Source organism: Schistocerca americana, chromosome 2, assembly GCF_021461395.2.
Source record: "Schistocerca americana isolate TAMUIC-IGC-003095 chromosome 2, iqSchAmer2.1, whole genome shotgun sequence".
NCBI classification, from domain to species: Eukaryota; Metazoa; Arthropoda; class Insecta; order Orthoptera; family Acrididae; genus Schistocerca; species Schistocerca americana.
The window spans coordinates 722455856-722469865 of NC_060120.1; the positions used below are offsets into that span (position 1 = coordinate 722455856).

Here is a 14010-nt window from a genome sequence, read left to right on the forward strand (position 1 = left end):
GCAATGAAAATAACCAGGATATTCAAAGTACGACGGATTCATTTAATCTCGAAATAGTGACTGACAGTGTAAATTCGACTGGCAAACCTTTTTGTAAATCTCAGAATAACCAAATGGTTACAGAAAACGAGACAATTCCAGATCCATCACTAAACAGCACAGAGAATATAAACGCTAGTTTTGACTTGGTACGAATTATGAGAAGTTTGCTACAGCAGCAAAGTGAGAAAATAGACAACAATTTCAAACAACAGAATGAAAAACAAAGTGAAGATTTTAGACAACTTAGGGAAGATAACAAACACTTAAATGAGAAACTCGACAATAATGACGAAAGTCTCAAACAGCTTAGCGAACAAATTAGAGCCGTTGCCGCGCAATGCCATGACACTAAGGAACAGTTGCGCGTGGAAATTGAGGCTTGTTCAAAAAAAAATAGCGAAGAAATTAAGTCTGTTGCGCAGGAATTAAGAGAAATGCAAACAGCCGCAACAGATACACTCAGAGACGAAATTAGCGGAGTCGCTAAACAATGCTCTGAAAAAGCTGCACAATTACGGGACGAGTTTAGAGCAATGACGGTAGAACTTTCGCGCACTATGGACGCAAAGATAGACGCGAAATTCGAACAGCAGAACACTCAGATTAACGAGCGCTTTAATCAGCACATACAGAACAGTGATACGCGTTTCCGCAGATTTATTCAGGATCAAAACAAAGTAAAACGACAAGTCATGGAAACAATCACTGCACAAAGACAAGAGGACAAACGTAAAATATTCGCGAAAGCGAAGACGTATGTAGACAATAATATTACTACAGTGTCCGACAAAATTAATACCATAGAACAATTGAACGCGGGATTACGGGATGAAATTTCTGACCTTAAATCAAAAACAGATACACACACAGTAAATATTCAAACAGTGACAGATAGATTCGAACAATTAGATCTAACACAGGATTGTGATGTTATCAAAGCTGATGTTAAAAAACTGAGCGAAACTACGCGCAAGTTGCAAAAACAGATTAATGCGTCTGATTCTAAAACCGACGATCAGGTTAAAATACTGACTGAAAAATGTGATGAATTGGCCAGTCGTATTGAAGTTATCGAAATTACTAATGACAATAAATCAGACGATACTGCACCGGTTTCATTTAACCAAACACCTGAATTTCAAAATTTACAGCAGGCAATTAATGAGATCGATTCGTCTAACAACACGTTACGTAGGAAGTTGTCAAATTTACAACAAGAAGTAACAGAGATAAAAAACATTTCAGTTAATAACTTACCACAACAGACGCCACTTTATGAACATGTGTCAGAGTCACGCAGCGCGTATAATGTGAGTAATTTACAGAGACTACGAGACGTAAAATCCGAAAAGCCACGCGACTTAAAATCTGAAAAGCTACGTAACTTGAAGTACGAAACGACACAGACGAATAGACTTTCACACAAACCTGAACGTGTTCTCAAATTCAGTGACGAGAACGTTGATTATAAGGAATTTGCATTTGTGAGAAAATGTAAGGAATTTAATAATGGCAGAGCACAGATGCACGATTTGCACTGTATACGACAATTTATTTTTGGATTTTCACCGCTATTACCTGTAATGGAGAAACTAGCTTTGAACCTGAAGCGACAAATTGCTATTGTATTTTCATCAGCATTGCCTATAATGCAGAAACTAGAATTAGCAAGAATACAGCGATTTACCTTTGGAATTTTACCGCCATTGCTTGCAACGCAAAAGCTAAAATTTTTTTGCAGTGCGTAATAGACCTCAGGGGATTCATTACGCTTTAATGAATATGTGCCGTAGCGAGCATAGGGCCCCGAGCTGTAGTAGTGCTGTTTCATCTTTAGTTTTCTGCACTGCTGCTTTCTCTTCTACTATCCTTTATATCTATCAAAACAGCTCTTTAACTATTGCTCTACCTAGTATTAAGAAACATTGTAATGAAAACCCGATGTGACAAACTTTTACCGAGTGTGGCAACATTCTTTAGGCACTCCAAAACCAGCGTAATTTTAATTACAGATTAAATCGTAATCATCAGTATGTGTAAAATTAACAGCAAACGCATTTTTTTTGTAACAATAGACGTTTTTCACCGCAACAGCATGAAAGTCAACCGCTTAGCATACCTAACCAACAATGCAGTCTACAAGGTCAACCAAACTTTAATGTTTCGCCGCGTGCACGTATAGTCCTAGCTCCAACAAATAGTAACGCATGGCAGCAAAGAAACAACTACGTGCAGATAACACACTATTTCAACTCGTATCGCAATGCGCCGTATAGAAATTACTATCATGACAGACGTAAAAAAATGATGAGCACAATTTTCAGCGTACATTTAATAACAGTCGATCTTATGAGCAGCAACAACATCAGCAACAACAAATAATCATGAATGAAACAGACAATAGGTGTCATCCATAGCGTAACACGTCAGTAAGAAATAACAGAACAGTTCATATAGTGGATGTGCCACAACATTCTCCCGTAAATAATAACACATACGATAGATTTTAACCAGATACAGCACAGATTGCATATTACAGTAACGCAAACATTACTTTTGACACGCAGATTTTTGCTCACGATAATGTTATTTGAAACATGCTTTGTTGAATGCTCCACTTTTATCGCACCCAGATCTTACTAGAAATTTTTTCATTACCACCGACAGTTCCAACACCGCTTTAGGCGTACACATTTTCCAGGAAATTGAAGAAGAAGGCTCAACAGTAATTAAAAGCATCGCATTTGCAAGTCGCATTTTGTCACCTGCTGAACGAAATTACTCCGTTACAGAACTTGAAACATTATGTGTTGTATGGGCTTTTACGAGATTTCGGCACTTTCTTTATGGCAGACATACCACCGTCTACACAGACCACAGAGCAATACAATTTTTGCTTTCAGCTAAATTTACTCACGACAGATTGAGCAGATGGAAACTATATTTACAGGAATTTAATTTTACAATAGTTCACATTCCCGGCACACAAAATGTTATAGCAGACGCACTATCGCGTTCTCTCGGCAACAATCAGCAAGACGTAGCAACCAACTTCTGCAAAACAAATTTCAGTGTCATGTACATTCAGCAAGTAGCATTTGAAAATTTTATTTCATCGTCATTACAGGACATAGCACAAGAGCAAAATAAAGACAATGTGTGGAAAGAAATTAAAAACCTTTGGCAAGATAGGAAAAATGTTACGATTAGAAATCACTACACTGTACGCAATGACATTCTGTTTCGCCGCTCTCATCCAGACAGCAACAATTGGTTATTATGCATTCCTGACGAACTGGTCAACAAATTAATTTGGTACACTCATTTAAGCTACGCACATTACGGAGCACGAAAATGTTTTCTTATACTGAGACAGAACTGTTATTTTGCCAACATGGAGAAACGTATACGACGAGTTTTAGCGTCTTGTAAAATTTGCCAGAAAGCTAAATCAGACACCACTTCACATATTCCTCCATTATATCCCATTATACCTGTTAAATTAAGACACATGGCCGCAGTAGACATTTTTGGTCCGATTCCGAGAACTAACAGAGGTTTTTGCTACATTTTTGTCGCTGTTGAGCTCACTTCAAAATTTGTTACTTTCACTCCATTACGCAAAGCTACTGCCAAAACTGTTTCGAAAGCATTTGTAAAACATTTTCTATTTCATGTAGGGCATGTAATGAAAGTAATTTCTGACAATGGATCTCAATTTCGTAGTAGCGTATGGACACGCATGTTACGAGCTAGAAACATTTCTCCGATTTATATATCCAAGTACCACGCTTCTTCGAACCCCTGTGAAAGATTAATGAAAGAAATTGGTAAGCTGTGCCGAATATACTGCCACAAAAGACATATTGATTGGGACACACACATATTCTCATTCCAAGATGTAATTAATTCCATTCCAAATGAATCCACTATGCTATCTCCGTCTGTTATACTGAAAAATGCTGAACCACCGAACAAAATTAAAGAATTAATAGAATTTCCCAAAAGTCGTCGCTTACGACACCACGAAATAATTGACATTGCGCTGAAGAACATCAAACGTGCCGCAGAGCGCCGGAGAAGACAGCAAAAACAGGTTTGTACACGCCGCGACTTTCACGTTGGACAGAAGATACTAGTACGTACACACTATTTATCCAGCAAATTAAAAGGTAAGTGCCGTAAATTTGAACTTCTATACGCAGGTCCGTATCGGATTCGCAGCATCCCTCACCTCAATGTTGTACACGTCGAAACTTTGAGAACTAGAAAATCGAAAGGCAACCACCATATCTCAAACATTAAACCGTTTATTGAGTGAAACCACTGTATGATTCAACACACTATGATGCCATTTACTAACGCAATTATTTCACCTGACTAATTACTGATGATTATCGTATTTTTCTTGGCAAGTGCCCGGCAAGGTAAGGTTAGCAGGTCGCTTTTCTTGTCGTTACACATCAGACCGTGCATATTTTTCTAAATGAACTTAAGTATTTTATGAATAATTATGCAATTCTATGTAATGACGTATTAATTTTATCAAATTCTCTCTCCATTAAAGTCTTTAATTCCCGCCTCGATTAACTACACTACATACAAGCTGAACACAACGAACGTCACATTTTGTCTTTTTATGTATGATTGTATTCCAGTTTTGTTTATATGCACTGTGAAATAGTTAAGATATAACACACACCAGTCGACTTTGACTTTTTTTTTTTTTTTTTTGGCGTATGATATCTCAACATCGTGACTGTTTTATATTTTTCCTTTTGCTGCTGCATCGTATTATTCTGTGTACATTTTTGCATCTGAACACTGTCAATGTCTTTGACACGTTACGTTTTCTGTCATGTTATGCTGTATGCTTAATTGTGTCACCATAAACCAGTCATTATTTAGTGGGTATATGATTTAAATGCAAGACATTAATCTTTGTTCATGAATTTCAGAAAGGAATGATGATTCTAAGAAATAAATTTAGCATAAATGGGAATTTCACCTACGGAATAAACGAAAGGAGATGCGATAACTTTATGAGGAAGAGTAAATGGATCAGGATTAACAAACATTAACACGAATATACTATACTCATCACAGAATAGCAGTCTTAACTAATTTTTTCTTTCAGAATACAAGGTGATTGATGCAGGCTGTCAGACTGAACTACACATCTTAGTTTTAGTGATGAAATATGCTAGAGATAAGGAATAATTGTATAATGAATAATGAAGTGATTTTTTGCAGATGATAATGAATACTGACGAATAATGATGAAGGATATGATGTTATGAATAATGAAGTTTTTCTTTACAGATGATGATAATAGTGAAGTTATGATGATATGGATAATGAAGTTTTCTTTACAGATAAGGATAATGTTGAAGTTATGTATTTATGTTATGTAGTTATTTAAGTATTTGTTGCAGTTTGCTTTGACAGCAGGTGTAATATTGCATAGTAGGATGACGGAAAGTTTTGGAAAGGACAGCTATGAAACACATTTTTATACACATTTCGCTACCTGTTAATTCGAAGTTCACTACTTTTCAGCATAGTGTGCGTTTCTTCTTTCAGGTCAATAATCCATTTTGTAATTTTTCCAGGAGAAGTTTTTCATGATACTTACTAAACCTGTTACTTATTATACCTGTTCTAGTACTTGCATTTTTATATTTTTACCCATTTGTGTCTATCGTTTATAAATGCGATCACATGTACTGCCTTGTTACATAATCTTGCTACAGCTGACTCGTGACGAATGACGTTACCTATCCTCATTTGCTGCAATAGGTCAAAAGCAAATAGTGTTATGTTTCAGCAATTAATTATCGATCCCAACGCAATGCATTGCTACCAAAAAAATGTATTACCAGTCCCACATAATGTCACTAGTTTATGATAATTCTGAATAATACTGATCAACTCTGAATAGCATGTCACTTGAGTAATGACCTCTTAATGAGACTATATTCAAAATAATGCTTTGTCACTAACTAATAACTGCCACTGTTTATTGTAATGATACTACTTATAATGCCTGTGATTACTAATGATTTGACTGTAATTAACTGATTTTAATAATGACTTTGTAATGATCTGAATACTACTGAAGGAGGAACACTGTTTATTGTAATGATACTACTTATAATGCCTGTGATTATTAATGATTTGACTGTAATTAACTGATTTTAATAATGACTTTGTAATGATCTGAATACTACTGAAGGAGGAACACTGTTTATTGTAATGATACTACTTATAATGCCTGTGATTATTAATGATTTGACTGTAATTAACTGATTTTAATAATGACTTTGTAATGATCTGAATACTACTGAAGGAGGAACACTGTTTATTGTAATGATACTACTTATAATGCCTGTGATTATTAATGATTTGACTGTAATTAACTGATTTTTAATAATGACTTCGTAATAATCTGAATAATACTGAATGATGATTCTGTTCAATACTTGCTGGCCACTGAGTGCCAATAATTAATGTCACTTGAAGAATTGTTATTAATTATGCCATTAATTAGCCCTTTTTTTCCCATGTTGAGTTTTCATGTTTTGGTTAATGGCCAATGAGTGCCAATAATTTGTATCACTCAATGTATTTTGTTAATGCTAGGCCAATAATTGACTCTCCTTTTCAATTAAGGCTTCTGATGAACATTATTCTGTCTTACTAAATATACTTTGTAACTGGCCAAGAACCGCCACTGTTTATTGTAATACGATTACCCATGATGCCAGCTAGTGATTCTTAATAGATTGTAATGACACATAATTAATTAACTATGGTACTGTTTAATAATGCTTTGTAATTAACTATGGTACTGTTTAATAATGCTTTGTAATTAATTAAGGCTAATAATTCTTACTATATTGGAATGACAAATGATTAATTAATTAACTGTAATTAGACAAATGATTAGTTAACGACAGATGATTAATTAACTGTAATTAGACAAATGATTAATTAACGACAAATGATTAATTAATGACAAATGATTAATTAACTGTAATTAGGATGTTTTGTAATTAGAAGGCTAATGAATCTTAATTACTGTTTAGTAATGCTTTGTAATTAGGAGAAGGGTAATAATTCTTACTACATTGGAATGACACATAATTAATTAACTATGGTACTGTTTAATAATGCTTTGTAATTAGGAGAATACTAATGATTCTTACTATATTAGAATGACAAATGATTAATTAACGACAAATGATTAATTAACTGTAATTAGACAAATGATTAACTGTAATTAGACAAATGATTAATTAACGACAAATGATTAATTAACTGTAATTAGGAAAAGGCTAATGATTATTATTGGAATGACAAATGATTAATTAACTGTAATTAGGAGAAGGTTAATGATTCTTAATTATACTCTGTAACTGCAAAGAATGCGATTATTTCATAATGCTTTGTAACCAGGAAAAGAAGGCTACTGATTCTATGTAAAACAATTAATGAACATTTTTCTGTAATACTACATACTTGGTACAGAAATGTTCAATAACTAGGCTATGAATGCCACAAACTACTCATGAAGACTGTAATTGTCAATATTATGTGACTTGATGTCCTTCACCTCATAAGCTGACTACCCTGAATTACTGCAATGTTCATTTGTCCTGTTTATCCTAGTGATCATGGAGCACTATCTTTGGTTTTGCACTAATTCTACGTGGGTGTGCCTTGTAAGAGCGTGGTGTTGACACGACATGGTGTCCACCACCGTGAGCGATGAAGACGTTATTATGGTCGCACTGTTTGGTGTACCTAATGTACTGCCAAAATGAAAACATGGAATATTACTACGACAATTCAGTGTCTTGGCTACACTGATAAATTCTGATGGGAAAGAACTTCAAGTTGTGTCATTTGGTGTTGTACTTCTGTGGAAAGATATGGACTTTCAGAGCAGCTGTGTGCAATCTAAAGTGCTACAACCATGATGCAATCCTTCCCTTTCCTATCCTGATTCTTGTCACATAAAGAAAAAATTTTTTTGGTAACATCATTTATGTTCATAGGTTATACATTTTTCGATTTGTTGAATTCCAGTGCGAGTACACTTGTGGCACTGGTCGACATGATTTTTTTTTTTTGCCATTATGTTTATTTGTTGTGAAAATGCTAAAGACATTTTTTCAGTGCGTGTGCACTTTGGACATGATTTTTTGTCATTTATTGCGAAAATGCTAAAGACGTTTTTCGATTTGTTCTGAAGTACAGTATATGTACACTCTTGTCTTTTATATTGTATATACATTTTTTTTTATTTTCTGAACTACAGTGCATGTGCATTCATGTCACTTGTCAACATAATATTTTGCCAGTCTGTTTATTTGTTCTGAATATGCTAAAGAATTTTTTCAGTGCCTGTGCACTTTGTTATCTGTCAAAAAATTTGTATATACATTTTTCTGATTTGCTACTATGTTTAGTATTCACATTTTGTCTTTGTCTGATATATTTTGTACTTAGTGCGTGTGCACAACATTTAAATATTCTGTAAGTTGTAGGATTTTGTTAATTAATGAAAAATTTTGCCGCGCTTGGCAAGTCCAAATGACTCACCATCGCTGCCAAATTTTTGCCCCCCCAGTGGAGGGTTATAAAACACGTATGTAACATAGCAGCGATGGCGAGGCATTGTGACCAGAGAGTATGCGCTTGACCGCGCGAGTGTTGCGAGCAGTTAGTTAGTTGTCGCTATGCAGAGCGGTAGTCGGTCAGCAGTCGTTGCGAGTCTGTAGCTCTGTCTAGTTGAGGGCAGTACTCAGTCAGTAGTCGTCGCGTGCAGTACGCCAATAGTCGTCATGGAGAGCGGTCGGCAACACTGGTCAAGATGGTGAATAAGGTATACTGTTAATTAATATAATCATTAGATAATGAAAAATTTTATTTATTGTAATTATTCTCCAACAAGTCCCGCAATAATAATTTTTATTTCAAAAGCATTTTCTCAAAAATTTAATTTTTTATTGAACTAAAGATTTCGTTGCACTTCCCATTTCATTCCGCTTCTTTTGAAGAAAAATTTCACTAAAATCACAAAAAAAAGAGAATATTATTATTTGCAATGCAGTTCCTCCAAGCGGTGCACAACAACAAGAGCAGAAATGTGACATCCATTTATTCTGAGGTAAGACTTTAATTCTGATTGTTTTACACAGGGCCAAAGACCGATATTTCGGTTTAATTAAATTTTCTTATCACTGAATGGACTTTAATTTTTCATGAGGAATTTATATTTGAGTCAGATTGCGAATTTCACATTTTTTGTTGCCATTGTCAGTACATTTCATTGTGGGCAGGTTACGCTTAGAGTAGTGTCCATTAGCATCCTTAAATAATATTGTTCATTCTTTTAAATTTTTGTGGGGAGGTTACACTCGGCCCCCATTTGTATTAAGTATTGTCTTTTTTCTTTTAAATTACGGTGGGGAGGTTACACAGTCTTGCTTGACCTTGCGGCGATGATGACACACGCTTTGCCCAACGACTCACCGTGCTTTTGTCCACTGCCAGATCACTGTAGACATTCTGCAAGCGCCTATGAATATCTGAGATGCCCTGGTTTTCCGCCAAAAGAAACTCGATCACTGCCCGTTGTTTGCAACGCACATCCGTTACAGACGCCATTTTAACAGCTCCGTACAGCGTTGCCACCTGTCGGAAGTCAATGAAACTATACGAGACGAAGCGGGAATGTTTGAAAATATTCCACAAGAAATTTCCGGTTTTTTCAATCAAAATTTGCCGAGAAAAAAAATGTGTTGCATTACTTATTGAACTGCCCTCGTAGTTACGAGCACTTCTGCATATGAAAGTCGTCTCTATTATATCGCTGACATGGATGCAAGATTTTTCCAGGCCTTATTAAGTATTGCAAATACGGTATCATATTGTTTTAAGTATTCTGCTGAAGGGTTGAGATTATTGTAGTTTGGTCTAGCCAATTTATTAGAGAAGTGAAGAATATGCAGGAGTATGTTAGCAGCAAGTCCTGCACTGCATCTGGCAAATTACAGACATTTTATTCTCTGTTATCGTGTTCGAGAGCTAGAGTCACGATAATTCAAACTGTGTTAAACGTGGTTTTAACTTAATACAGTGAAACTTAACGAGTGTCACCGTTTCATTTCAAACACATATTTCACTTTGCCTAAGTAATATCTTGAAGTTGGTTGGAAAGTTGCACCACTGAAAACAGTGGTGTTCTTGTGTATTAGTGCAAGAAAACGAGTATGGTAGATTTGATGGGTCACATTGTTTCATTATGTGCTTAACTTTCATTAGCTTAAGTTCCTTCACTCAAAGGTCAAAATGAAAGTATGAATAGTCTAAAAACCAGTGCAAACTGGAGTTTTATTTAAAACTTGCTTAAAGTAATACGTAGGCGTGCTGAAAAGAAATGCCTACGAATTTTTTGTGTGACAACTCTTAATGCTTTAAAAAAAACGCTCTTAACGTTTTCCATGTTTACTCTCAGTGACTACATATTTGCAGCCGTCTGCCGCTACAGGGCTCCGAATCGTAGCGTGTAACAATGTCGGCACGTGGGAAACAGCGCGCTGTAATGAAGTTTCGAATTCGCAGACTCCCTCCACACATGGAACTCCCTCTCCTTAAGCATTGCAATAGAAGACCATTCACGAGCGCTGAGGTTTTTGTTTTTCAATCGTCAGTCTCCTTTCATGCTGCCTGACACGAGTTTGTCTCCTCTCTCAATCCACTCATCTCAGATTATTCCTTGCAGCCAACATCCTCAATATTTTGTTCGATTTATTCCAATCTGTTTTTCTCTACAGATTTTACCCTCTGCAGCTCCCTCTAGTACCATGGAAGTCATTCCGTGATGTCTTAACAGATATTCTATCGTCCTGTACCTTCTTCTTGCCAGTGTTTTCCAAATCTTTCTTTCCTCGGCGATTCTGCGGAGTAACTCCTCATTCCTTACCTTATCAGCCCATCTAATTCTCAACACTCTACTCTAGCCCCAAATCTATTCGGTTTTCACATAGTGCATGTTTCATTATCATAAAATGCTGTGCACAAAATATACATTCTCTGAAATTCCTTCCTCAAATTAAGGCGTATGTTTGAATACTACTAGATTTCCCTTGGCTAGGAATGCCCTTTTTTCCAGATAGTCTGCTTTTGATGTCCTGTTTGTTTCGTCCGTCATCGGTTAATTTGCTGCTTATGTAGCATAATTACTCAATTTCGTCTACTTCGTGACCATCAATCCTAATTTTGCGTTTCTCGCTGTTCTTATTTCTGCTACTTCTCATTACTTTCGTGTTTCTTCGATTTAATCTCAATCTATGTTCTGCATTCATTATACTGTCCATTTCATTCAGCACATCATATAGTTCTTCTTCACTTTCACTGAGGATAGCAATGTCATCAGCGAATCACATCATTGATATCCTTTCACCTTGAATTTTAATTCCAGTCTAGAACTTTACTTTTACTTCCGTCATTTCTTCTTCGATGTGTAGATTGAGCAGTAGGGCGAAAGAGTACACCCCTATCATAAATCCTTTTTAATAGGAGCAGTTCATTCTTGGAAAAATTTGGAAATTTGTGGTAAGATCTTATGCGACCAAACTGCTGAGGTCAACGGTCCCTAAGCTTACACACTGCTTAATCTAACTTAAACTTGCGCCGAGGGAGCACTCGAATCTCCGACGGGGGGAGCCGCGCGGACAGTGGCAAGACGCCTGAGACCGAGCGGCTACCCCGCGCGGCTTTCGTTGTTGGTCTTTCACTCTTATTGTTCACTCTTACCCAACTTCTTCGCGCACTGATTCTTAAGCTTCAACCTATTCTTCATCATTACTAGATTGTGATCTGAGTATATCTGCTCCTGGGTAGGTCTTACAATCCAATATCTCATTTCGGAATCTCTGCCTAACCATGATGTAACTGAAATCTTCCCTTATATCCCGGCCTTTTCCAAGTATACCACCTCCTCTTGTGAATACTGAACAGAGTATTCTCTATTACTAACTTAAATTGTTGCAGAATTGATTTAGTCTTCCTCTTCTTTCATTCCTACTATGTAGCCCATATTATCCCATCCCCTTTCTTCTACTTCTTCTCCTGAAACCTCATGCAGCCATTCATGACTATTCGATTTTCATCTCCCTTCGCGTACTGAATTACCCGTTCAGTATGCTCATAGGACCATCATGTAACGCTGTATTTTACGAATAGGAAAAATCCAGATAGGGTCGATACGAGGTGTTCTGACCAATATTTTCCGGGAGTTTCCGTTGGTTGTAAGGCAAATGTCGCGGCTGTAAATCCACTCTCAAATAGGCTACTCCCAATTTCAATGTGTCTGCCCCAGTACCGGATCTTTCACTAACAAGGCCCTGACTCAAGAATGCATCAGAACTCGAGCAGTTTGTTCTGTCTGTAGGACAAAAGAATAATAATAAAAAAACGATCTTTCCATTGCAATCAGTATTTTGTACTGGAGGGCGTGTTCCGCGACTCCCCGGCTGTGGCTGTGTCCCTTACCTGGAGCAGGGGGAGGCCGCCGGCTGGCGCGGCGGGCCTCTGCGGGTCCCCGCAGGGCGACAGCGACGAGTCCCTGGTCCCCGACCCCGTGCCGGAGCCGTTGGCCGCTTCGGCCCGGCCCGCGCGCAGCCCGCTCCACAGCCGCCGCAGGCCCAGCTCCTTCAGTGGCATCTGCAGCACACCACACCACACCAACACTGTTACCAAACGGCGATATTCTCATCTACACAGCAACAAGCACATACGATATACGAGGTTCACTCCAAAAGAAATGCACACTTTTTTTTTTAAATCCATCTTTTATTCTACATGTTTGAAAGGTTTACAGTGCATAGATACATTCTTTAGGAACAATATTTTCATTTCTCCACATAATTTCCATCCCTCTCAACTGCCTTACGCCATCTTGGAACCGGCGCCTGTATACCGGCACGGTAAAATTCTGGACCAACCTGTTGGAGCCACTGTTTGGCAGCGTGCACAAGGGAGACATCATCTTCGAACCTTGTTCCACGAAGAGTGTCTTTCACTGGGGCGGGCATGTGTGGGGTGCACTTGCACGCGTGCTTTTAACAAGTGCGTGCACACAGGGGCAAGCAGGCCACCCGCTTACCTCCCCACCCCACCAGACCTTCTGTTTCCTCCTTCCTCTGTAATGCGTTTTTTTTTTCCTAGCTTGCTTTATTGAATGAAGGAATAAGGTTAGTAGGAGTGCTTGAAAGAAATCATGGTTTCAAAGAGTACCTATTACCTACGATACGTTTTATTTAATTATCACAGGTGGAGTTTACAATACGTTTAATATCTGGAACAAAATCTCTACATACACACAAACGCAAACAGTTACGTAAATTTTCATCACTGATGTTTGCTCTTAACCGAGGCTTATTAATTTAGCAAATAGTTTTCCAGCTCTCGCTGTATGAAGCGAAATTTTATAACTTGCACGTACCGCTGGGCTATTATTCTTGTCGTCCTGAAAAATTGAAAACAGTGCTCCATAAAATGTTAAATGAGTTAGATGAGAGACATGACGAAAGAAAGTTGCAGATCTCTCGTGACAACAGCAACTAGGACAGATTCATCTAATATCGTCAGATCGCTCTTCTTAAGCTCAGTCAATTTCCCCATCCGCTCAGAATCCGATAGTAAATTGTACTCGTCCTTGTGAAATTTATTATAATGGCCATCAATACTAAACTTCCGCTGACCAGCGAGAATACACACACATATTAAACATTTCGAATTTTCACGTTTATGCACTAAGGAAAAAATGATTCTCCCATTACTTTTTAGAAGATAGCAAATCTCCACTTCCCCGTTTCCTTGTTTCACTCTGCATTTTCCGGTTCTTGAAATACAACGTACGCGGCTTAGCCTGGCACTACACTGCCGCAACCTGCC

At 37.4% G+C, this 14010-nt stretch overlaps 1 protein-coding gene across 1 annotated transcript in view; it reads right to left on the reverse strand.

Moving 5' to 3' along the window:
• Positions 1 to 14010, reverse strand: part of LOC124594379 (collagen alpha-2(I) chain) — a 129938-nt gene that overhangs the window by 83866 nt on the left and 32062 nt on the right. Inside the window, exon 2 of the mRNA XM_047132748.1 lies at positions 12607 to 12777. Coding sequence (XP_046988704.1) covers positions 12607 to 12777 — 171 coding nt within the window. The remainder of the gene's footprint in view (positions 1 to 12606; positions 12778 to 14010) is intronic.